This window comes from Anthonomus grandis, chromosome 13 (genome assembly GCF_022605725.1).
Source record: "Anthonomus grandis grandis chromosome 13, icAntGran1.3, whole genome shotgun sequence".
NCBI lineage: Eukaryota > Metazoa > Arthropoda > Insecta > Coleoptera > Curculionidae > Anthonomus > Anthonomus grandis.
The window spans coordinates 16,751,244-16,778,751 of NC_065558.1; the positions used below are offsets into that span (position 1 = coordinate 16,751,244).

At 32.3% G+C, this 27,508-nt stretch overlaps 2 protein-coding genes across 2 annotated transcripts in view; both read right to left on the minus strand.

Annotated features, from left to right (window-relative positions):
• Positions 1-15,786, minus strand: part of LOC126743873 (single Ig IL-1-related receptor-like) — an 80,584-nt gene extending 64,798 nt beyond the window's left edge. Inside the window, exon 1 of the mRNA XM_050451114.1 lies at positions 15,351-15,786. Coding sequence (XP_050307071.1) covers positions 15,351-15,562 — 212 coding nt within the window. The 5' untranslated portion in view covers positions 15,563-15,786. The remainder of the gene's footprint in view (positions 1-15,350) is intronic.
• A 7,428-nt stretch (positions 15,787-23,214) lies between these two features.
• LOC126743658 (ATPase WRNIP1-like) overlaps positions 23,215-27,508 on the minus strand; it is a 30,254-nt gene continuing 25,960 nt past the window's right edge. Inside the window, exon 6 of the mRNA XM_050450857.1 lies at positions 23,215-23,370. Coding sequence (XP_050306814.1) covers positions 23,294-23,370 — 77 coding nt within the window. The 3' untranslated portion in view covers positions 23,215-23,293. The remainder of the gene's footprint in view (positions 23,371-27,508) is intronic.

Below are 27,508 nucleotides of genomic sequence, written 5' to 3' on the forward strand. Positions count from 1 at the left end.
GATATTCCTGATTGTGAGGTTCAGGAAAGTGTAAAGCTTCTAGGGGTTCACTTCACACGTGAATAGTATTTCTGATAAGAAGCTTAGAGGGCTGTGTCTCCGCAAAGGATTTTGATGACTTTAAAGATTGCTTACTATGCACCACGTCCTACTCGGTCACCAAGATTTGTGCATTGCAGAGGCGAATGGTTCGAGTTCTGGCTGGTTTGCATTACAGGGACGATTGCAGACAGACTTTCCCGGATTTGGAGATTCTCACTTTTCATAACTTTCAAACGCAACATCATGTTCATGATTACCACATATGTCATAGAGATGATGTAAGGGCAGTTTTCTGGCGGTTGGGAAAGATCTAATCTAGACGATTATATTAATTTAGTCAAATTCTTTACTAAATTACTGTCTAATATCAGAGAGATTCCACTATCTTTAAAATACAAAAATGAAACGTTTATTTACTCAACATATTTTTATTGAGTCTGAGTGCCTTGCCTGTGATATGAACAATGTTGTATTCAGGGTGTGATTAGTGTTATATGTTATTTATTTTTAACAAACTATTTTTTTTGTGTGTAAAACTGTAATTTGTAAATAGCATGAATAAACTTACCTGAACTTAAAATATATATTAAAGTGTGTCAGTCACGACTACAATATAATAAATTACATAACCTGATCTACTAACAATAAATGGTCGACATAGATACATATGTCAACCATTTATTTACATAGAACTACTGCGCAGTAGTAATTATTATGGTTCGCCTGCTTCTTCAAAAAAAATTGAGACTCCTTTACTTCTCCGGTAAGCTTTTAAAAAACGGATTGCAATATCTCATAAAGAGAAAAATTGTATGTGTTAAAAAATATCGGTTCTATATGTGATGGAAGTATCAGACGGGTAAATGACGCCTGATACTTTTATTTCGAAATCACATAGGGTACCTTCGGTACTAATAATATTACAGAGATATAATTTAATTTTTTTTAACTCTATATTGTAATTAAGAAACAATTCAGTACAAACAAGTTTTTTTCCAAAGTATCATCGGCTATATCCCATCCTCTACAACCTACAATTTGTATAAACAGCTATTTTATTGCTTTTACAGTACGCAAGCTACGCCCCATCAACAGTTTACGATTCTTTAATGATTTTTTTCCCAGGCCGTTTGTCATCTTAATACAAGGTATAAGGTACTTGACCAACCTGTCTGTAAACACACTCAAAGACAACGACTCGTTTAAAAAAGCAAATTTTATTTTTGATTTATTGGTTTCCCACAAGTTTCATTAGCATCAGGACTGGTCCTGTTTGTACCACTTATCATTTCAAATTTAATAAGTAAAAGCCACAATTCTAAAAGAAAAGATGAGCAAACTCCAGAAAAAGCTGATTAATGATTTCGTAGCTAGTTATTTCGGTCGAGATGGTATGGTCGCCCATTGTGCGGTCTTTACCAGAAATAATTGCGATTTATACCACGAAACCGCGCGTCATTACAGGCTCGTTTCTTGGCTGTCAACGGTTAGAAATCCCGGAATCGTGATTGAACAATTTGTTTTGTTTTTTTTTTCTATGACATAAAAAATATTTCTTAAAATTAAATAAGATATGGCGTTTATTTCACTCCTAAAAAAGCAATCTTAAAGGGAAGGAACCTGTTTACTCCAGTCATATATGTTTAACTAAAAGTAAATATGTAGCGAAATAGACAGTTAGCAGTTTGCAATAACCCTCAATCCATTTAAGTTTCACGTGCACCGATTACTGTTCATCTAAGTTTTATATGCAGTAATTCATGTTTTAGCGTTTTTTCAGGGCCGACGATCAAACATGTTTTTTTGTAAATTATAGTTGCACAAAGAACTCTGTAGTAACAGAGTGAAAGAAGGAAAAATAGGGACTTAAGAGTTAATAGGGCAATAATGGCTATGGAACAGAGGTGCTCGGGTATATTCGCAAATCCTATCTTTGACTAGAACGGAACTAGGATTGGTACAGTTCCTTGGATAAACAACAACTGATGAAACCTTAAAAATCATAACATAATAATAGTTATTGATGTAATAATTTTTTGCATTAATTAAATAAATAATAATTAACGAGTTTAAAAATAAACTGACGGCGCTTTTAATACTTTAGACATGGCGCATTAGGCGATAATAAATGTTATAATATGCATAAAAATAAGCTTATTGATAAATTATTGCATTACAAGAAGTAATGAAAAAAAATATATCTATTAAAGAATCAGGAATTTCCCACATTACGGTAAACAAAAGCAAGCTACTTAGTTTGGAAATTTTATAGACGCATAATTGGAAAATACATTAAAAAAGTATTATTTTAAATTTAAAAAAAAACATAAAAAAACAACTTTCAATTAAAAAAATCAACCCTTGTATCGCAGAAATCAAAAAACTGACATATCGAAAATTCATGAATTTGACTGACGTCACTAAGAATCGCTAATACGAGGGTGATTAAAAAAGTAAAATTAATTAATTCCACCAATTTCGAGAATTAATTCCACCAACATTGAGAGTACTTTTAGGGAACTGGTATAAATAAAAATCATCGAACTCAGGTTTTAGTATTCAAAATGGGTGTTCAAAAAACGGAAGAGCCCCATCGAAAATCTTCAATACAGGAAGTGAAGTATTTTATATTCAGTTTGCTCCGCCGATAATATCAATAAATAAATAATGTTTTAACGCGGATTAAAAATCAAGTTAAAAAAACTTATATAATTACGTAGGAGCTAAACCCATGCAAAAGTAAAGTTTGTAGGCGTTTTATATTTACCTTAATTTAGAGAATTTAATGAGCCACAATGGATGTGGTTTACGTACTACGTGACATAAATCGTAAATGAAACGGAATTTATCATGCAATTTATGGTTTTTCATTCCTGGGTTATTATAAAAATGACATGTCCAATTATATGATATCCAATTAGTGAATTGATATAAAAAATATGTGGAAAATGAGCCATATTAAAATAAATCAAAATGGATACGGCAACTATCTTTTGATAATTCTTTTTCTTCTTCAGGTACCTATCCGATTTGGATGTTGGCAATAGTAACTTTTTCTGTAACAGCTCGAAACAGTTCTACTGAGCTTTTCCCAAACAAGTCCGTAGGTTCCAAAACCATGATGTTCTTCTTCCGGGTCCTTTTTTACCCAATACCTTTACTTGTATTTTGGTTTGCAGTAGAGAGTATCGATCTTCATTTCTCATAACATGCCCCAGGTATTCTATTTTTCTTATTTTAATGGTGTATGTACATTACTTCTAGATTTTTTTCATTCTTCTTAGCACTTGTAATGTGAGCTATCCATGATATTCTGAGCATTTTCTTATAGAGCCACGTCTCGAATGCTTCCACATTTTTAGTGGTGCCTTGTGTGAGTATCCAGGATTCGATGCCATATAATTAAACAGAACATATTAAGTATCTAAAGTAGTTCAAATAGCATATATGTCTCTGAGAAACTTGTACAAAAGTAAGGCTCTCTTAAGTGTTACTATAAAGAAGCAACTTTGTGAAGCTCTCGTCTTATCGCATTGTAATTATTCTAATTTTCTATATGGACCATGTCTTGATGTTTTCAGTAGGTACAAACTGCAAAAAATACTAAATTCTTGCATTTGCTTTGTTTATGGGTTAAGAAGACGGGATCACGTATCTTGTAAGCTGAAAGAACTAAACTGGCTCAATGTGCAAAATAGAGAAAAACTTCATTATTGTTGTTTCTTGTTTAAACTTTTAAAAAACCATTATGCAGCCAACTTACGCAATAAACTTTAAACAGGAATCTCTAGACATAACCGAACAACACGCACGGTTTTAAAATTTGATATACCCCGTTACAGCACTGCAATTTTTCACTTAGTTAAATATTTTCTGTTTGTTTTATTTGCTTTTTTAAAAGTAGTTATGATAATATTGTAATTTTATGTGTACTCCGTTAAGTTAACAGCATTCGCTGCCCTTCACCGAGTATAAAATAAAGGCCTAATTTATTTATTTATTTATTTATTACATATCATCTAAAGTGCCCTACTTTCGTTTCAAGAGATATGATTTTTGAAAATAGCACTCACTTTGTAAAATACCGTCCTTGCTTTTTTATATCACATTTTATTTCTTGTGTATTGTCCCATTGTTCATTTATAATAGGTAGCGATATTGTTGAAGACGTTGAATCCGAGTTCCGTCGACATATAGGTGATCTCCACTTATATCTCTTTTGCTGGTGATCATTTGCTTTGTTTATTTTACGTTGATATTAAGACCATAATGTTGACGGTTGGACTGCACGATATGGTCCATTTTGCAGTGCTTTCAAGCCGTCTGCTATCATCGTAGTATCGTCGGCGTATCAAATTTTATTTAGTCTGACTCCGTTCAAGAGGATACCTTCTTCTACTCTGTTAATGGCTTCGTTAAAATTGTTTTCACAATATAAATTGAATATCAGAGGCGACAACCCTGTCTGACTCCACATTGTATTTTCACCTGTTCCGTTTCTATCTTCATCAAGTCTTAAGCATACTGTCTGATTTCAGTGGAGATTCGAAATTAATGTGACAACTTTATCGTTCAAGCCAGCCTCTTCCAGGATATAGATCATCTTTTGATGTTAAATGCGACCAAATGCTTTTTCATAATCGCTATAAATTCTGATTGCAGCCATTTTTCGAAAATATTTCTAGAGTTATAGATTCTATTGTTAGTAATCCAGGCTATTCGTTTATCATCCAACATCTTCTGAAATTCAACCTCTATGTTGTCTGGTCCCACTGCTTTTTTCTTTTTCATTTGTTTTATTGCTACTTCTACCTCGTGGATTAGTATGAGTGGGGCTGAAGCTTCTTTCGACAGTGAGTACGTGATCTCTGGTATTCGATCACCAAAAAGCTTTTCTAATTATGATGACTTCCCCCTGTTTTTCAGTTGTGTCTACCATCTTCATAACTTGTCACATTTTAAAGATTCTAGTTAGTTCTTCTATTTTTTTTGTGTAGGTTAAAACTGTCGAGTCTGGGTTGTAGTATTGATTAATGTTAGATAGCGCCATTTTGGAAACTAATCGTACCTCTATAAGCCGTGCCATAAGTTTTATTGAAAATTTGTTTTTTACATTCCTGTTCTAGCCATACATAAAATGTTTTATGTACATTTTATAAAATAGATTATATGATATAAAAGAGAATATAAATATAAAAGATAATTTAAAAGACAATCGTGGAACCACAGGCGCTACGCTTGCGCCGTAAAAAATGGCTCTGACATGATCGAACATGCTTAATTGACTTTTTTTTGTTAATCAATTTATTTCTAGATAAAATTATTATTATACTATACTTCAGATAAAGCATACCTACTTGTAAATTATTACCTTCTTGGTATCTTTAGACACAAAACAACTTCTATGAGCCTAATCAGAGCGTTACACTTTTTTCGCATACATCAATAGTTGTCAAATTCAAAATGCCGGATTGATCAAGTGCCCACTCGATAACAAAAATTAGGAATCAATAATTATAATTTTAAAATTATTAACTAATATTAATTTAAAGGTGCATCACTCCTAGCTTAAAAAAGAAAATTGAGCAAGTGTCAAACAAAAACTAGCGCCGCCATTTCGCTTTAGATCTGAATAGCGACAAAATTCAAATTTCAAAATTTTATTAACGCCAATAGCATTTACAATACTTATTCTGTAACTATATATGTACATGATATTATATCATGCTTAAATCCCTGCAAGAAACAACCTAACAATCACATTCAAGAAACACACGAAATTCAAGAGGAAAAATTATCCAATTGATAATTGAAAGTAAATGGATTCTGCTTATGACTAAAGGACATTATTTTATATTTATTGGTATTTAAAATTAATCTATTTTTATTTCAAAACAGCAATAAAGCCATTAAGATCCTATTGCAGCAAATTAAAACCTGAAGAATACGACCCTAAACCTGTTTACATCATCTACATAAATCAGAAATGATGTGGCACAAAAGACAGATTCAATATCATTGAAAACACAATAAAAAAGCAGTGCAGAGAAATTCTCACTCTGAGGAACCCCTGATGTAATTATAACTGCTAAAGATACAAAGTTTTTTATTTTAACTGCTTGTATTCGAGCATTAAGATCACCAAACCACCCCAACCAAAAATACCCAAAGTCAAAAGTTTCCTCACAAGCAAGTCAAGATCAACATTGTCAAAGCCTTCGGTAGACATCGGTATGAATTCTAAACACGTCACCTATTCTATAAAGCCTTCAACAAAGCCTGTTCATGACACAAAAATTTGTTAATGGTAGATCGACCCATTACGAAGCCTCGCTGTTCACCCACAATGTCATGCTTAAACAATGGAGCAACTCTCTTAACCACAAATGCTTCAAACAATATCGAGATCAATGATGTTTATGATATAAGGCGATTATTTTCAACATTTGACATATTTTCATCTTGGAAAATTTATGTAACATAAGTTTTTATTTAAAATTCCGACAAAATTCCCCTATTTAACGATAGGTTAAAAATATTACATAAAAGTTGGGCAAGTACGAATTTACAAGACCACACGAATGCCTAGGCTCGGACCAAGACTCGTCTTTAATTCAATCAACCCATTAAAGACATCAGTAACCCAGGCTTGTCATAAGAAAAATACGGGGAATTTTGTTAACTCTGTCCCTGAAGTAAACACCGATGCAAAATGTAGGTTGAAAAAGTTTCAAATTTCATACAAATCATAGTTTGGGGATACGCAGTTAATCTACTTTCGATAATTTCTATGTATCTATGCCATCTCTTTACTTTGCCTTTTCAAATCAGAAAATAGAATGTAATCATCATCCATAAAAGTTGATAACTGCTGGTCTGGTAACTGTGTTACTTGCAAAGGAGGGAGGCAGGGTGCAGGTGTGCATCGGCGATCTCTTTTTCTATATCTACATCTCTTTTTAAACTACAGGGGGTGAATAGTTTTTTTAAACTACTATTATGAGACAGTTAATGAAGGATTAGATAAAAATCGGAGGCAAAAATCTTCGAACTATTTGCTGACCATACGACCTTATTTGCTGCCTCGCAGACAGAAATGCTTAGTCTTCTGGAAACACTTGAAGACATTGGCGCTCAATATCGCCTGAAAATAAATCATGATAAAACCAAAATTATAAATATTTATAGGAACCACAACAACTTACGGCAATAATGGTAAATTTCAAGTGGTTACTAGTTTTGTTTATTTAAAAACCTTAATAGGCTGCAAGATAAGAGTTACTAGATTGGCTAAACAAGATATAATAAGACAATAACATCACAAAATATGGATAAAAATAAATATAATTATTGCTCTGGTATTCCCTATATGCCTCTAAACTATGAACTTTGAAAATGTTTGATATGTGGAAATGGAGACGCATATTGGGGATTACCTGCACGAATGACCGTAAGAACAAATGTTTCAATTCTACATGAAATAGCAAACGTTTTTTACTCCATTGACTACCATATTCTTACCTTTTTGGAGACATAAATGGGAGGGAATAGTTAGAAAAATGCCAAGGGCAATCACCAAATCGTTGGATAGCCAGGCAGCTTTGCTACACATTTTTTTGTGATCGAAATAGGTGGCAAAATACGTTCAGAAGAACTGTTAAGACGGATGACTAAGTAAAAGAAGTGATACAGAGCCTAGAATCGTAAAGCACTTTTATAAATTTTGCCAAGATTCATTTGCCATTTAGAAATATATTTTTACGTAAAAAAGTAGTTGTCCGATATTCCTAATTTATATATAAAAAAAAACCTGGGACAATTTAAAGACGAAAAGAAAGATCCACCTTATTTAATTTAATTTTTGATTTAATGATCTCTGCGCAATGAGACCAAATTTGTAACCAATACCGCACATCCGTTGGTCAATGTGATATGAGGGTCAAACCTGAATTCCATATGATAAATAAATAAATAAATATTGGCACAAAAATATTTGAAAATGATAAAAATCACGATAGGACTGATTAAAACTGATGTATGATGTTGTCTGATGAGCTTATCATGAGAAATACATATATGGAAAGCCAATTTATTCATTATGTTATTATATACACCCATATAACTCAGAACAAAGCGCCGTATCCATTAAAACGTGGTTCCAAAAAAGAAAATTAAAAAAACCGAAACAAAAAACCGGGTGTCCGATGTGATCTTCAGGTCGAAGCAAGTCGTATAAATAACGAGGTTGACCACCGTGGTGTGGCGACGAAAACACGATAACATCCCGCGGTAGGCTGTATATTGTATACATCGTGTTTCCTTTTTGTCTTTCGGTCGCTGTGGTTAGTTGACTTGAGAATAAGGAATATTTTAATAAAATAAGTCAATCAAAACTAGTCCAGAAAATTAATAATTTAATAAGTGTCGTTTGTTTCTTACCAAAATAAAATGCAAAATATGGTAAAATAGATTTAATTTATTGAAACTTCAGTCATACAAAATAAAACCCCTACAACTAGTTACTTCTTTGTGATGTTTCTGAACCTCCTTTGCTGTTTTTTTCTGTTCAAGCCCAAATTTGACCAAAAATATTTAACTCAAGACCAGAAAGACAGGTAAGATCTCAGAAAAGGTAAAATTGTGCAACAAAACTATTCTAAAAGAAAATAAACTCATGACGAATGTACATTTTGTCAAAGTTTTAGAAAAAATTATGCCACTGCTCATTGTAGAACTGCCTATGGGATTAATTAAATTTCCATCACACCGTAAGCTTAACAAATTGCTCTTGGATATGCTGGAAGAATAGCTTAAGTTTTAATCAGATCCAAATCAGTATTAATCATTTGTTCCAAAATTTCACCACCGACAGTATGTCAAAATATAGACGTATCATCTTATACCTTTTTCGAACAACAAATATCTCCAGAAGTGTCAGAAAATGTCAGAAACGAATTTTATTATCGTCTTGGGCTTTGCCAACAATTAAATGGTGCTCATTTTGAGCATCTTATACATTAAACGCAACTTTTAATAATTTAATGGTTTTTATTTTTTTTTCGTATTTCTCCTTTAGATAATCACAAAAGTAAATAGGGCAATTTAATCAGGAAAAAGGGCTCTTTTCAATGAGAGTTTAAAAAAAGTGGCTTTCCATTTGAAAAAAAAAGTTGGGGTTAATTTGGATCTCCCCTGTAGGTAAAAAAATACAAAACTATCTTGAAATGTGAAAAAAAATAAACAAAAATCGACGGGTCTCAGGAATTTTGCGAGATAAATTTTGATTAGTTTTAACTGAATTTATTCCAGTTAAAGTCACCACACTGTAGATATAACATAAACGTTCTTAATATTAAGGAGAAGTGCAATAAGGGAGATGACATCATCCTAGCTGAAAACTTAATAAAATTCCCAAGTTTTTAGTTTTGTCGTTAATACATTACAGGAAGTTTATTGTGTCATAAATTTCGCCCGAATTTTATTAACATATCGATCATAGCAGATGCGGCCGAATTTAAATATAGTTTTGCAAGATTATTATACAGATCGCATCCGTGTATAAGTACGTTCTGTTTAAAATCTTTCTTTAAGTTAACCGTATAATGAACATTAGATAAGTAAATCTTTTAAGCCTCGATGGATTAAGTTGACTTTAATTTAAAATTTAAGCTCGATTTAGGGGAAAAACTAATATTTTCTACTCATGTTATCTGTTATACACTAAAACTCACAAGGTTAATTTATTTTTTTCGAAGAAATGTCGATTATAATATTATCAGCGATTATCTGTTCTATTTATTTGTTAGATAAGATTTACCAATATTTCGGCTATAGGAAATTGATGATTAATTACGATGTTTCGTATTATTGTTTTCCATGTGGTTTTTTTCATAATTTTGAGCTTTATTAAATTGACATTTTCAACGTCTAAATATAAATTTTCAACTAAATATCGTCCATTAATTATTTAAAATATTATTTAGAAAAAATAAACATAAAACTCATCTCTGTCCTCTAGAATAAAGCATTTTCAGATATATGTTTATAGAAAGTTTCTTTTTCATTATTAATGAAACGCACTATATGTATATGCAAACATTTGTAATTAACTTTTATGGTATTCCACGAGGATGTTCTACATCAAGTTCTCTGAACATGCAAATTTGAACTTTTCTCGTTACTTTATTCACTTCTAGGTAAATTAGTGAACTTCAATTTTCAGTGCTCGAGGGATTTAGTTAGAAGGAATTTGTGAAAATTGCTCGCCATGCCATTATAAAAATTCAAGGCAAAACGTTTTATTTACTCAGTTATGTAAATTTGATATTGAAAGTATTTTATTTTAGGCAGTTAAAGCCATTATAAGAAATATAATAATAAATGATAATTTAAATCGTTTCCTCAATTTAGACAAATGAAGTTATTTTTTATATGGCTCATGCAGTTGCAGTATTTTATTCTTTGTTTTAGGCACTTGTGCTTTTTGTTTTGAAGCAATTGATGTCACTCCATATTGACAGATAAAGTTATTCATATTACCAGAGTGTTATTATAGGAATAAAAAAAAGAAAATATTTTTATTATTAGAATTTTTAAATTATCACAAAAATCAAGAAATGTATATTTTTGAGATCTCTGATTTGAGACCGAAATTTGTAGATAATTCCACAAATTTTGTGCACACATTTCCAAAATTCAAGATATGTTTCTTTGACACTTGCTTACTAATTTTTTATTTCTTCCAGGCAGTTAATATCACTACACATTGGCAGATAATATATATTTTTGTATTTTGTATTGTAGATTTCACCAACAATCACATTCGCAATTTGCACACATTTTTGATCAGTTTATCTCTAGTTTTTTTCCTCCTACAGTGCTAATAACTCTGCTATCTCATTAAATCTTTTTCAGTATAATCAGATACTAAATTACAACAACAGATTATTGTACCTTGTTCTATCGAATTTTAGTTGCACTTTTTCTCGTAGCGAGGTGCCTTTTATCATGGAAGACTTGCATCATCCTTCACTTGAAATTGATCTTACCATTTCCTGCCAGATCGTTGATAAGTTTAAGCTTAATAAGGACTTACCTCTTAGCTACAACTTGAGTGTTGAAGCAGACTGGTTTTCTATGTATTTATCCTCCAATGTTAACAATCTCTCTGTATGACACATTGAATAAGATATTTGTTGCTTGTGTCTTATTTAAGCACAAACGATGATTTCCCACTAAATTAGCGAATAAAATATATCGCAATAAATTTTATTCCCTGAGGCGCCTTGTTAAGCTACAAATACGTAATGATTAAAAATTATATATTTTAGACATTGAGAGGAACATTTCTGTGGACCCACTCAGCTTCTGGGCTTTTAGTAATAATAAAAGAGGACGCTATAGGATACCTGGTATTATGAGATTGCTTGATGATACGTCGGTTAATGATCCACAAGCGTCACTCTTTGGGAACACTTTTATAACGTCTACTAGTATCGAGCATTCCTTGGCTTCTGATAACCTGCCTCTTTCAGACATATCCAGAGTAAAAGCTTCACAGGTGGTTTCGGCTGAAGACTCAAGAATGAATTAACATCTGGAATACCTTGATTTTTAGCTAAAGATTATATTTATATGCTAACGGACTCATATTAACTTAATGCTATCTACAGAGCAATCCACGTATATGGAAGATTACCAAAATGTCACCCACATTAAAAAAAGAGTTCTCTGTAATTCATCAAAATATTTGAAATTATATTGAATCTATCTTTGTCCATGTCAGAGGTCTTACTTCCGTCGATCACCATGGTTTTTTCAGAGGCCGATCTCGCATTACTAATTTGTCTTGCCTTTCAAATCATATTTATGAAACCAGTGATGCCCAGTCTCAGGATGATGTTATATAAACCGATTTTCAAAAAGCTTTTATTAGGATTGAGGACTATATTTGGTTGAATAAATTAAATCGCTATAACTTTTCATCCAGGCTAATTACTTGTTCTTACTTAATAGGTATCAAAAATAGGTATATAATTTTTAGAATTCCTTTTTTACTACTTTGTGGTACAGTTTTAAAAAAAAGTGTTGGGCACATATTTTAGCCAGGTAATTTCTCAAAATTCTTATTTAAAATGAATCTTACAACTAGTTGTTAATTTAACGTTACGTGGCGCAAGTTGCTGCAGCAAATTTACCAACAAATCTGAATACACTAAATTCCTTAAAGCCCTTTCGACAATTAATTAAGATTTTACTATCATTATGGTATAGAAGAATTCTACCAGGATGCACAGATGCACACACGAAATTTGACTTTATTTTGCTTTTATTGTGATATATGTCTATTAATTTCTTATATTTTGTTATGTCTGACATCAATGTTTGTATATATTTGATTTTCGTGGTTTTGTATTCAGTGTATATGTATATGTAATGTACTTAATTATTTCTGTTCATTTATATACAGTTCACTTATATTGCTTTGTCAACAGATTTTTTTAGTTTTTCGACTCACGTAAAAGACTCACGTTTCGACCACTAGCACAAGGTCCCCACTTGTGCTAGTGGTACTACTATGACATGAATTATGAAAAATTATAGAAAGTGGGTGAGCAAAAATTCTCATTCCAAATGTAAAACTAAACTGTGCTATGGTTATAAAGCCCCTTACCACAATAAACAAATAGATAAGACACCAAGTTAATTGATAAGGAAACCAGAAATGCAAGAATGGTTAGGAATGAGGGGAACACCTTATGATGCAAATATGTTAAAGCCGCAACTTTATAATATAATAAAAGGCCATAATCCAACGTATAACAAATATAAAATAGATGAACTTTTTAATGCTAAAGGTCAGGAGATATTACAATTACATTCATATCATCCTGACTTAACCCCAATTGAGTTAGTTTGGGCTGCAATAAAAGAATATGTGGCCAAGAAAAACGAAAACTTTAAATTTCAATGAGGTTATACATTATTGTGACGACTTTTTCCAAAAATTCCCCGAAAAAAAACTAAAGCCTCGATGTGAGCCTATTCTTTTCATTTAATTTTTAATTTAGATAAACGGAATAGTGACACAGAGAGTAAGCCTGAATCCACATTGATACGTAATTACGGAACTGTTGGGACTACGTGATTGCTATCAGCCAATAAGAGACCCAAAAGGTTCACGTACATACCTACGTGAAGAAAAACACGGATAGAAGTTGGTTAATTCGAACTTCATTCCGTATTTTTGGTCCGTTGTACTATTTGTTTTTTTTTGTTGTTATTTTAGAATTTTTCTCAAATTTTTTTTTACTAGTTATTTTGTACCATTGTTTTTAGATTGTCGAGTTTGGGTTCGACCCCAGGTTCCACATATTTTAAATGTGACTATTGCGGCTTTTTACTTAATAATTTTGGCACTAACTACACTAGAAACATCAAGAGTTCCTAGTATTTATGGACGAGAACCAGGGTTTTACCTTCGAGCTTTGCGCCAATGAGGACAATAGTTTAACTTTAGCTTTTAACTTTATCTTTATGAGATCCGAGAACCTCTTTACAATCAAGGCATAAACATAGGTTGAAGCAATTGTGAGAGGTCAAAACTGTAAACACCAAGAACTTGAGTAAAAATATAACGACATTTTACGGATACGGTTTTTTTTTTTTATTTATGGTTAACACAAGCACAAGAGGAAAGTCCTATGTCACTCTTGGAGTGGTGTTTGCGCGAAGATATTTGTGGGCATTTATCTTGAATCGCTGCAGGTTGTATGTGTCGGGAAATATGTGAGGTGGAAGCCCGTTCCACAAAGAAGATGTTCTCCAGATGAATGAGTTTGCTTGTCTCTAATGGATGGGGTAAAAGTCACGGATAGGCTTGACAGCCTCACGTATCCATAATTACGTACCAATATGGATTTAGGCTAATACTTAAGCCGAAGAAGACAGCGAATTATCTGGAATACAAGAATAAAATGAAGATGATCAAGTACAAAGCTTGACCATTGAAAACGACAAAACCTACGCGAAAAATTTATAAAATTTAATGTGAATGAATTTTAAAATGTAATTTCTAAAGATATTAAATATATTTGTGAACATTTTTAGTGCCCACACGGGAACCATCGCAAATCACATTATTAATGAGCCATACAAAAAACAAACAATATTTATATTTTTCGTTAATAGGTCGCACATAGATCTTTCATTTGAACATCTCAGAGCCCATGTGTAAATGATAAGGCACTAAGTTTATTAATTTTGAAAGTCCTATTAGTTAGTCCATCCTAAATTAGAATTGCGTAGCCGGAAAGGCTTAAGTCCAATATTGAGAGTGCTGGGGATAGTTTTGGTGAAAAAAAATAATTTTCAAAAATTTCATTTTGGTTTATTTAATTTTGAAGAACCTCGGTATTTCTTGGTAAACGTCTACTGAAATTTTTTTTACACAATTTTATTATTGGAAAATTAGGCATTCTGTGATATTTTTTAGGGGTATATGTTTTTTTGTGTTGTAAAATTAGGAATTTTTTGAGAGGAGATTTTTTTGGAACAAATAATTGAGTATTTTAGGCAATGATTTTAACCCAGAATTTATAAGAGTTTGGTAACAGAGTTTTCCAGACAATATTTAAGTGGAAAAATAATACTAGTGATTAAAGACATGTAAGGCAGCTTCAAAATTCAGACCATTTGCACCAACAGCTATTTACTGCCTGAGTGATACAAAAACCAATACATCAAAAAAATTGAATACCCTTGCAAAAATATTCTGATATTTTTAAAACAAAATTATTGTCTAATATTCCTGCCTTGTGAGGTATTAATTAATTCTTTATCAATTATGTATAGATAATATATGAAATATAGAAATATCCAGTAAAAAACAAAAATATAGGTAGTGTAAATGTTTCCAATATGATTCATGGCTCTCAAATAATAAGCGCTTTATTTACAGTGGTTTTATTACATATTCAGACAAATGACAAGTTTAGATAATCCCATTACATACACTGTTCATTAAAAATTTATCTTAGGTAAACTGTCGAAACAGCAAAAAAAAATGTTTTTTCGGGGAATTTACGATATATTGGCGCGTTTTATCAATATTGAATTTTAAATTTTTCTATTTTTCCATTATTTTAATTTTAATTCTCTTCTTTTTTAATATGGAAGTTATTTTAAGGACACTTTTACAGGTTATTGGTTACAAAATTAAACTTATTTAAAGAGTTTTTTTTTGTTTAAAAAATTGATATTCTTCTATCTAGCATAAATTGCGTAATATTACATAAATTCTCACTTACCATTCAATACTTTTATATCCCTTGGCACAACAATGCAACCCCTTGGCCTTTCCCACCACAGCAAACTCTTCGTTGTTCGCCTCTTTCGTAAACATCATCCCGTTTCCCTTAGCACCGTCAAAGTTATTCATGGAGCAATAGTCCTGGATTGCCACTCCAAAATTTAGTCCCAAAATTAAGATTAAAACACTTAACATCATGTAAACTGTCATTGTCACTATTTAAATTTATCAAAATTAAAAAAAAATACTTTTATGAGTCACAGCCCTATACTGAAAGTTTTTTTTTTTTATTAAACCGATAATTTGTAACTTTTTTTACAGTTAAAATCTAACAAAAACAATTTAGCCGGTAAGCGCGCGTTATTTTAAAATTTAGCGCGATCTATGCACCGGTTCGTTTCGCACTATACGGAAGTCAAATTTCGTTTATTTCAATTCTCTCTCGTTCGCTAGCTGATCAGTGGGGGTTTTACCTGTAAATGCGCACGTTGATGCGCTGTTTATCACATTGGATGCGTGGGAAATTATCATTTTTGGATGATTAAGAGTTGGATGATTATGAGATGCCGCTTTAGAACACTTGAGGAGCAGACTATCTAATCGAATTTTGTCCATTTTTAATTTTTTTCAGGAAAGGGAAAAAATATGTGTATTCCAGTCAAGAAAAAAAACTAAAGGACAAAATATATACATAGATTGCCTTCATCGGACAAACTACAGTTTGTAAGGTACCAAATGACGCAAAGTATAAAGAAGTACGGTCCAGACACAACGTCTTAACAAACGATAAAACGTTCATCCAAATCGTTCGATAAGAATTACAAAGAAGGGCGGCCACACATCTCCAACTTATCGGTCAAATTTTAGTTTCGCGTTTTATATGCTATTTGCATTGCAATAAAAAGCACAAATAAACGAAAAAATCAAAGATTAAAATGATCGAGGGAATGGCTGTTAAAAAGACAGGCATTTTCTCATGTCAGTTTATTACGTGAACTTAAACCAGATGATTGGCGTAATTACTTGAGGATGCACACTGAGACTTACAACTTAGTGCCTCTTTAAGATTTCTTGCAAAAGGAAGAAGCTACAAAGATCTGGAAGTCATCACAATCATGTCAAAGCAATTCCTGAGAGAAATAATACCCGAAACTTGTGACGCGATCTACAGGATTTTAAAAAAGACTACCTAAAGGCAAGTTTTAGAAAATATTTTTATTAGAAATGAACTAAATATTATTGAAGAAGAATAAGAATACAAATAAAAAAAGTCTTCAAAATACATAAATAAACACTACCTGTTATTAATTTAGTCATTTATTGTTATTATTTTGGTGATACGACGTTTCTTATTTCTCTAAACACTCTCATTGGATTTAAAATTCAAAACATACTGAACAAGATTTTTGGGATTAGAGTCTATGTTCTTTTCTGAAAGTAGAGTTCGGTCGTCTGATCTGCCTGGCCAATCTCAGTAGTGAGTGATGATGTTCTTCTTTGTTTGTTTGTTGTGAAAATTTCGTAGCTGATGAAAAGATGCCCCTTTATGTGTTTGCTGCTGCTTATGGAATGATGTGAAGTACGGATTCTGTTCAATATTGGAGAAAGTTGTACGGATTCTGTTCAATTTGTGTCAGCGGGTTTCTTCGGTGAGGTTGTATTATGAATTATTTATAGTTGTTGGGCATGCTGTTTTTAGCCGATTTCCAATTCGGAATACCCTTGATGCCAGCCTTGACTTGAAATTTGTCCATTTGGATCTGTATTGGTGATACAATGTGGGGCATATTCATGGTTAAAGTGTTGCTTTCTGATTTCTCGTTGAGGCTGTTGTGGAAGAGGCGGGTGTTGGTCTTTAGTTATAATTTTGGAATAATAATATGTTCAACTTAAATAAAACATCTGAGATAGGTTTCATTGCAAACTTAAGTTGATCAGGATGAACTGCGTTATATTTTCCAAATCGGTCATGTCAATCTTCCTGTAATAATTCCAATTTTTTACTTCTTTTTAACTTCGGCTGTTTTATTATTCTTAAGAGACGACTTCTTTTTGCGACTTACAATGCGGGTGTACTAGCAGCACTAATAGTGGAATAAATAGGCGACCGGTAGATGGTGTACCAGGAAAATTCTGATATGCTAAATCAGTCTGAAACAATAAAACATGACAATTTTATAAAAAAAATAAAAATACAACGTAAAGAAAATATATAATAAAGTTAAGCATGTTTGATGCAAATCAAAATTCCATTTAATAATAATAGTTACATTTTTTTTTTTTTAATGGTGGAGTAATTGCTAATATCGCATTTTATGAAAAACTAGTCAATACTCGTATATAGAATCTATGCTAATGTAAAGAAATTGTTGGATATACGTTTATTGATGATGAGGCTTTTGCAATGCGCCCAGAGCCTATGAAGCCATATAGTAGGGAAACGCTTAATAGAGAATGAAGAATTTAATTTAACTAACGGTTATCCAGAGCCCAACGGACTATTGAAAATAATTTCGGCATTTTAGCGTCCCGTTTTCGAGTTATCCACACTGCTATAAATTTGAAGATCGAAAACATTGACAAGGTTGTTTTAACATGTTGAGCATTACATTTTCTTTGCAAGAAATCTCCACAAAATTACGCACCTCCAGAAAGTATGGATAGAGAAAATATTCCTGGAGATTATTCTGTTGAGTTAGGAGACAGGGGTGATTTTAATTTAATGCATGACCTTCAAAGAGGAAGAAGGGGCCCAGTTTTAAATAATGTAAAAATAGAAAAAAGTTCTGTGGCTATTTTGACAATGAGGCTCAGTCCCATGGCAACATAATTTAGTTTTTTAGTAGGTCATAGTTTGTGTTACATGTTATAAAAAGAGAATTGAATACTTATAGAATTTACTTCTATTATTAATAAATATATCTACATTACTTACCTCTTTTTCACTTTCCTCTTGTTATCGATCTATGTCGATCGATAGTATTTGTCGATTGTCTCATTTGATCTTGATCACTCAGAAACTCAGGCAAATCAAAGTACCATAACGTCGGTTTGTAGATAGATATCATCTTTACCAGCACGGTGAATATTACATTATTTCATATGCGTGTGACTTCTTATTCCGACCACTATACTCGACAGTTTTAACTCGCCACAAACAAGGAAAATCACGATACAGTTTAATAAAATCTCTTAAAAATTGTCGGAAACAATGACGAAGATCAGACATATTGTTTTTGAATTTTTAAACACAAAATATATTTAAATACGCATACACGAAGCAACACAGTGCGATACGTACTACAAAAATATACTAAAACAATTTTTCGATGAAACCGAAGTTTGTCGACACGCGTCAACTTGTCGAATCAATTTTCATAAAATGATGTCTCGCTCATCAAATTTTCCACTTATGGTACAACCTTATTTCGGTCATCGCGCCATTTTACTTGATGCGACTTGTCTGATTCGATAAATTGTTTAATAAGACGTTATGTCTGGACCGCCTTTTAAATCAGATAGAATCACTTATAAGATATTAATAGTCTCGTCTTGGAGGCAGCAACATCCTTCTTTGTCTTGACATTCGTCACAATTTTTATTATCATCATTAGGTTTGTGCTGAGACTGGTTTCTCAGAACTGGGTCTAGCCATTTTAACTCTTGATCTTCCACCCAATTATTTCCCGATAAACTCATCAAAAAATTTAGTGAGACTGTGAATTTTTTTCTTTTTAATTTCATGGTGAAGTAGTACTGTAGGTAAATATATTTGACTCAGCTTTTTCTTTGCTTTAAGTAAGCTTGAAATAGTATCTCCGTTGTAACCAGAATTTTGTCTTCTCTCGTTTACGGCTTTCCGATAATTTTTATTCTTTTGGTTTCACTTATGCCTGGTATCTTCTTTAACCACTGTAATGCCTTTTATGTAATATTTGCTTGCTTGGTTGCTAGGTTATTGGCTATGCTACTAGGCAATCTGCCAGCACCATTTGGAGATCCGGGAAAACCGTCGGGAAAACCGAAAAATTTAATACTTAAATGCACGTTATAGAAAACGGCAAGGGGTAGGAAAGGGTTTAGGAAAGGAATCTGAAGGATAGGAAAGGAAAATGAACGACCACGTGTTGACTGGATGAAGGATGACGCGGAAGTGATTTTGTAATATTTTTTCGAAGTTTTTGTAAAAGCATGGACACGTAGTTCCACCTCAATTTGACCGAACGAATACTCTATCTGCGGCCACTCATGAATGGTCGAGGGAATGTACACGTAATTTTTTTTAACTTTTAGGAGCGTCATTAAAAAGCCAGAACATTAAGGCGTGTACCAAATGGAAATTTCGATTTTGCCCACCGCAATCGTCACAAAATAATCTTAGTTCTTTAATTTCGGGATCAAATAGTACCCTGCTCAGAAAATCAGTTAAAGCAGAACTTATTTTTGTTCTCTCCTCTACCAGCTTCATGTTTTAACCAAGTAAAAAAAAACAGGATTTTTCATGGAAATGTCAGTAATACAAAATGCATAGAAAGAGAGCTGTTGCATAGAATGCGTCTTGGATTGGTGTTTTGGGTAGAACCTGGACTTATTGTAAATCGAAGCAATATGACTTGACTATGGCTTAAAAAACTGCGTAGCGCGACTCTGGTGGAGCAACAAATCAGTTTTTAGCTTAGTTTTTTTAAATCCTTCATTGCAATTTTCAATTTCTGTTTTGGTTCTTATACAGAATCCGCATACATCTGTACCTGGAGTCCCAAAAGCTAAAAATATTACATTTTTTCAAGAACAAGAATTATGAGCTTTTTAATCTTACCTATATTAAACTTCTTGTTAAAGACTCTGCTGAAGTATTTATAATTACTTACTAGCAACTTGAGTATTGTACAAATTCCAAAGCATTTTTATGTAAAGTAAAAATGACAGTTAAATCCTTCTAGATTTACTTCTCTTATAGTGGCTTTCTTGGCCCTTTAGTGATTCGATAAATTTTGTAACATTTGCCAGTTTTGAAGCGCATTTTTTTAACGTATATCTCCAACACGCCTCTCTTTAATGTCATTTTTGTCTTCGCAATGTTATGAAGCCTTGTTTGTCTACAGTTTGTTAGAAGTCGAAAAAAACAATTTTTGACATACAGGAACTCTTATTCCAAACCTAAAAAAGTATTTGACCCTACTCCTACATAATATTCTATGAGAAAATCATGAGATTTTTCATTTTATGATTTTTGCCAATTTTTCATCTTGCGCATTTTTATTTTTCTTGGATTAGAGATTATGTTTTAAAGATTTTACATCAAACAACGATAGTTCCTTGTATTAAAAATTTTCGATCCTATGTTGGCACGTCAAATCGAAATTTAGTTATTCTAGATCAGGATCCGAATACCCAATGACAAAAATATCTACAATACCGCTCCAAAGTATTTGCCCACCATGTATTCCTTTTAATATTTTAAATTAGATACAACAATCTTATCTTTATACCTATATTTAGATTGTATCTCTTTTGTAAATTGCATATTATATGCTTAAACAGCATACCTATGGTTCGTTGAAAAATATATAGAAAAATAGTCTTGCAAATAACAAACAATGTAGTGAAAATATTCACTTCTTCTAAAAAACTAATCTGTTTACAGCTCGTTTCCGATGAAATTTGAAACATTTAAGAGTAAAGTTTAAAATGGCAAAAGAGTTATCGGTAGAAACAAAAGGTATTATTATTGGACTTCATAAGGCTGGAAAGACTAACCGTCAAATTTCGACGGATTTGGGAATTCCAAGGCGGACTGTCGATTATAATGTTAGGAAATTCACCAGAGAAGCGACTATTAGCAACAAACCTCGATCGGGAAGGCCAAAGGCAACAAGTTCAAAGGAGGATTTAAATATAATTACAAGCAAACGCTATAGACGCCTTACCGCCCATGAAATCACAGCAAAAATCAACAAGGAGCCTAAAAAAGCGGTCAGTGTTTCGACAGTAAAACGGCGACTGTATAACGCTGGTCTTAAAGGGCGTTTAGCTGTATCAAAACCGCTACTGAAGGATGTTAATAAGAAGACAAGACTTGAGTGGGCCCAATCACACAAAGAATGGACCATTGATGACTGGAAGTTCTCTGGAGTGACGAGTCGAAATTCAAGGTTTTTGGAACGAAGAGGCGAGTTTTTGTTCGCCGTTATGCCAAAAGGGTCGCTGAGAACTGTACGGTGGCCTCAGTTAAACGCGGTGGTGGTTTGGTGATGGTGTGGGGTTGTTTCGGAGGATCTGCAGTGGGCGATCTAATTAGAATAGAGGGAATTCTTCGAAAAGAGGGTTACAAAACAATTTTAAGTGACAATGTACTTCCTTCTGGTACTCGAATAATTGGGGAAAACTTCATCTTTTAACATGACAATGACCCCAAGCACACGTCGAAATTGTGCAAGCAATATTTAGGTCATTTACAAAGGCAATATCTTCTGAAAGTTATGGTATGGCCCCCACAATCACCGGACCTCAATCCTATCGAATTACTGTGGGATGAACTGGATAGACAAGTCCGAAAATCATGCGCCACATCAAAAGAAGACTTGTGGAGGATCATCCAAGAAGAGTGGCACAAGATACCTCAGGAAACTTTGGACAAATTAATTAGAAGACTACCGAAACTCTGTAAAGCTGTTATTAAAAATCGAGGCGGACATATAGATGAATCCAAAATTTGATTTTCTTAAATTTAATTAATTGAAAAATTTATTATTTATATTCATTTTGTTATAAACAAACCGTTTCATAAGAATAACTGATGGGTTTATTATTTTTAGTTATAACTTTAAAACAGTCATATGTGGACAAATACTTTTGAGCGGTAGTGTATGTATCTCACCAGGCTAAAACATATTTTTTCAATCACCTTATCTCTGTTCAACGTTCTTTACTGATTATCTTTTTCTGGTACCTCTGTTGTTCAACCCCAACATGCTCTGCTTCGTTCATTTTCACTGAGATATTTAACTGAAAAGTATTTCAATTGTTCACCAACAACAACGCAATGCTAACCTTTCGCCATAGAGAAATGAATATTAAATACTTTTAATTACTCTATGCCTTTCGCGAATACTGATTTTAAAATTGACCTAAACATACCGTAAAGACGAACAAACAGCGTTTTGTCCTCGAAATTTTGATTAGGTACTTTGTTTCCCAGCTTTGGACAAAATACGCTTAATTTGTCTAGGTTTTATTGAATGTTAAATTGAAGTGGAACAAAATGTAGTTAAATTGTCCCTGTATTATGGAAATTGGTAAACGACCAAAATAGATTGAAACGCCTTCTATACCGCAAAATCTAAAAAAAACGGACAAAATACGTTTAGAATGTCTGCTCCTCACTTGTACAATAGAGTAAGAAACAACATAGAACAAAAAGTTATATTTGGGTTGCTAATGATGTGTGCTAAATTTTAATTTTTGATATAAACGTGTTTAAAAGATAAGAAGGGGGAGGTCACAATTAAGAGCCACACTGTATGTGTAAGGTACCTATTAAAATTGTTTTATTTTGAAATTGTGAGTATTATTGCATATATGTATATGTGATTTATTAATAATAAATATAAAATGAATAAAATTAAAATATTTACTATTGTTTCACTTAGATTTAGGAAATATTTTATTTTTGAATAGGCCCTATTTTTAGTTAAATTTATATTTTAAATTTAATTAATACTAATTATTATTACTTACTAATTATTTTAAAATTAATTATTATTTTTAGTTAAAGTAATTTTTTCTGATATCTATTTTGTAGGATGTAAAATAGCATAGGAGTTTAGGTTAAGGTATAGCCACTAGCAGGAAAGTACATATTTACAAAGAACAACATAAATTTTATTCAAAAAATTAATATAAGAACATCAAACTTAAAAAAAGTTATAAACTTAAACACTAATTAAAAAACGTAACATCCCTGTACTCCGGAGGCATAAACGTAAATTCAGAGTCCTCACGTAATTGTCCATAGCCTGAAATTCATCAAGATTAATTAATGCTGGAATATAATAATAGCTTCAGACGATTAACAAGTTTAGTATCAGACATAAAAGTTTACACTATTTCATATTTGTCAGGGCTGAAAAGACATAAAATTATTATGGAAAAGTAAATTATGATATTCATTAATCACTAATATGTTCTATAAGTGTTCAGAAAGATATGCCCCGCTGATAATGCGTAATCTCCCACTGTTCCTCAATGTAAAAGTCAAAGACATAAGTGTCCATATTGTTATAAAAATAAAATTATGCAAAATAACTAGTTGAGGTTAAATAGTAGGTAAATTTAGGGTCCTTCTTACATTTTATATAAAATTATTGGCTATATAATCCACGATATAATGCTTTGTTTATCTGTGTAAATACTCGTAGTTTGAATGTTCTGAACGATTTGAAACTGCAAAGAAACGCACAATAAAGAGTTGTAACATTATCTTAAAGAGAATTAAAAGGCAGAGAAAAAAGTTACAATCTGCACCACAACAAAAGAAACAACCAAACAATACTAAAGTTTTCTGGATTATTCTTGAACACAGCTAGTGTTTAAGTCTATAGGTGAACCACCGGTATCTGAGGGTATATTCGAGACCTGATCAAAAGGTGGAGCTACGTAAGACTCTATTTGATCTATCTAATTTAATTATTTAAAAATAAAACAGGGGCAGTACTCGACACATATTTTTACAATATATCCAGTTGAGGGTTGAAAGGAGTAACCTTGTACTCTCGTGCAAAATGAAGAAATCAATGGACTTTTTAAACGAAAAGTATGAAGATGAACTCAAGCGTACTAAAATTTTATCTGAAATGGTAACTGAAACGAAACAGCTAAAATTATAAATAGTGATGTAAACGATATACATCACATAACAGTTAAAAATGGAGTTAATTCAATAGTCACTATGAAATCTTTGGACCTAAAACAACAGCTTCTTCGGTCTAGAGCTTTAAAGGGAAAAGTAATAGCACAGAATTCTGGCATGGGAGACTTAACAGTACCTATTTATATAGAGGAGGAACTCACAAAGGAGAGCTATATTCTTTTCAAGAAGGCTAAGCAACAATTACAGGACATGTACAAATATATCTGGCACAGGAATGGAAGGATTTTGGCACGGAAGGCTGATGGGGAACGGTATATAGTTATTAGGAGCAACATGGACTTGATGAAATTCAAATTCAACAAGATGAAATTGTTTCATAGTTACTTATGTTTTTTTTCCTACTATTTTAAGTACTGATACTGTTTGTGTGTGATATTATACTAATTATAGATATCTTTTATGGCTGATAAGTTAATAATAGGACAAATTAATATTTGCTCATTGGTGCCAAAATTTAATCATTTTGAATCATATGTTGTAAATAATAATCTGGATATTGTGTTTATAACAGAAACGTGGCTCACTTGTTATATAGCAGATGAGATTCTTCAAATCCCAAATTATAATTTAATACGACGAGATCGTACTACTGGGCGGGGAGGTGGAATATTGTTCTATGTAAAGGGATTTATTAATTTTCAAATAATTAATTATGGTAATAGCGTACACTCGGAACAAATTTGGATAAAATATAAAATTGGTAATACTATACAGTATTTGGGAGGTTTATTATAGGCCTCCTACTGGTAATCTGAATAGCTTTCTAGATGAATTTGAGGAAAATGTGTCATCTTTATTAACAGAATGTGACAGCTTTATGTGTGTGGGAGATTTTAATATAAATATGCCTAACTTACGATCCAAAGATGTTAAACGCTTCTAATCCATTTTAGAGTCTATTAGCATAGAGCAAATGGTGAACGAACCAACTCACCTGGGTCTGGCAGGGGAGACTCTTTTGGACTTGTTTATTTGTTCACATGTTAATCTAATATGTACTCTAAATGTTGACCAAAACTCTGATTTTTCAGATCATTTTTTTATTAAATGCGAGCTAAAGCTTAAAGTATCGAAACCAGAACCTTTCATCTACACATATAGAGATTTTAAAAATTTTAATAGGCCCGCTTTTCTTGAACATCTTAATACTATTCCTTTTAATCTAATATATTATTTACCAGATATAAATGCCAAGGTGGAAGCTTTTAGTAACTTTTTAATTGATACCTTTGATATTTACGCTCCTAAAAGATCGGCACGGATTACCAAGAAAAAACTTCCTTGGATGACACATAATTTAAAATATCTAATGTCACTTAGAACTCGAGCATTGACTAAATACAAAAAAAGCAATTCTCCTGAAGACTGGGAATCTTATAGACAGCTAAGAAATCAAGTTTCTGCAACAACCAGGAGGGAACAGAAAGCTTATCTGGAGCATCAAATAAGAATAAATGGATCTAAAGAAAACTGGAAACTTATGAGGGATCTGGACGTTTATGGGAAATGTAGTAGGGTAATTCCTAGCGGTCGCTGGTCAGCAGATGAAATCAATAACTACTTTGTTAATATTCCGCAGAGTGATCCAGATGAAGATATTCTAAATTTTTACTTAAATAATACATTGTCAAATCGGGATATTTTTCGTTTTAGATTGGCTAATATTGAGGAAGTTAAAGATTTGGAGTCACTGCTCTTAATTTCTCATAAGCACTGCGTCACTCTTAACCCCTCCAAGTCTCAGGTGTTGCTCTTTGGCAGAACTCAATCACGACAGTTGCATAAGGATAGCATTCAAATAAATTTAAATAATAATAATAAACTTGCACTTATTGACCACACTAAAAATCTAGGGCTGGTTCTGGACAGTCATTTGAGGTTTACTGAGCATGTCAGCATTCCTAAATCTAAAGCTTATATTTAAACAAAGGCATCTATTGACAGAGTCATTAAAGAAAATGCTTTGTGACTCTTTAGTGCTGTCGCACTTCGATTGTGCCGATGTAGTTTATGGCCCATGTTTGCTGGAAAGGGATAAATATCGCATTCAGTTAATACAAAACCACTGTGTAAGACTAATTGGGGGTATACGGGGTAGAGAGCGGGGAGTGTGGGCTAAGTTGAGAGATGTGCATTGGCTTAGAATGGATAAGTGGCGCGTCTTCCATTCAGTTGTGTTATTTTATAAAATAATAGCAAGAAAGTGTCCCGACTACTTATACAGGAAAATAAAGTTTCGCTCACAAATCCATAATCTAGATCTTCGCGATACGAGCTGTATAACTATACCTCTTCACTTAACTTCTATTTTTGAAAGGTCTTTTAGTTACAATATAGCGAGACTTTATAATAGAGTTCCTCTGCACATAAAATCTCTCACACTAGTTTCTTTCAAAAGGTTTATTAGATCTAATATTGATCAGTTATTCATGTAGAAGACTTTATATTACAATAGTTATTTCTTTATGAAAATGGTTGCTGTAATTGTGTTCATACTGTGAGTGATGGCATTTAAATTTAGATGTACATGAAATGTTAATTTTCCTATGTTTATTTATTAACTTATACATATTGCTATTTTTTATTGATATTCTTCTGATAGGTGAATGCTTTTTGGCGTTATATGCTAATTATTATGACAGATCTGTGTTATTATTTGTTATTTAGATTTAGACCAATATCAAATGGTTCAGTAGAGTAGCTTCTAAGCTAGACTGCGCCATATTATATCTTGTAGTAATAGCTCTTTACTGTATTTGTTATTGTATATTTTCAAATAAAAGCCATTATTATTATTATATATCTATTAAATTTTGATATAGAGGAGAGCAGGGCTATTAAAGAAAAAAGAAAGTTTGACCATTACACCTGTAAGAATTAACTGTTAAGAGTTTGTTAGGGTTTTATGTTAGGGTCCAGAATGCAGGTGTATACTGGACTCTCCAGACTAAGATGGTGAGAGCAACATTAGACCAGTGAGTAGCCTGTAGTAGAGGTTTTTCTAATTCTAAAATTTAAGAAAGTTAAGAAAAAATGTGTTTTATTTGTTACACATTATAGCAGGATGTAAATGATATTTATTATTGTATATAAATGTTACTATTATAAAATAAACAAAAGTAATATAATAAACATGCCACTTTTTTTAATTCACTTATTATTTCCAACATATGAACGAAATGTAAGGAACAAGCAAAAACACATACAATATAAAAGAAGAGACA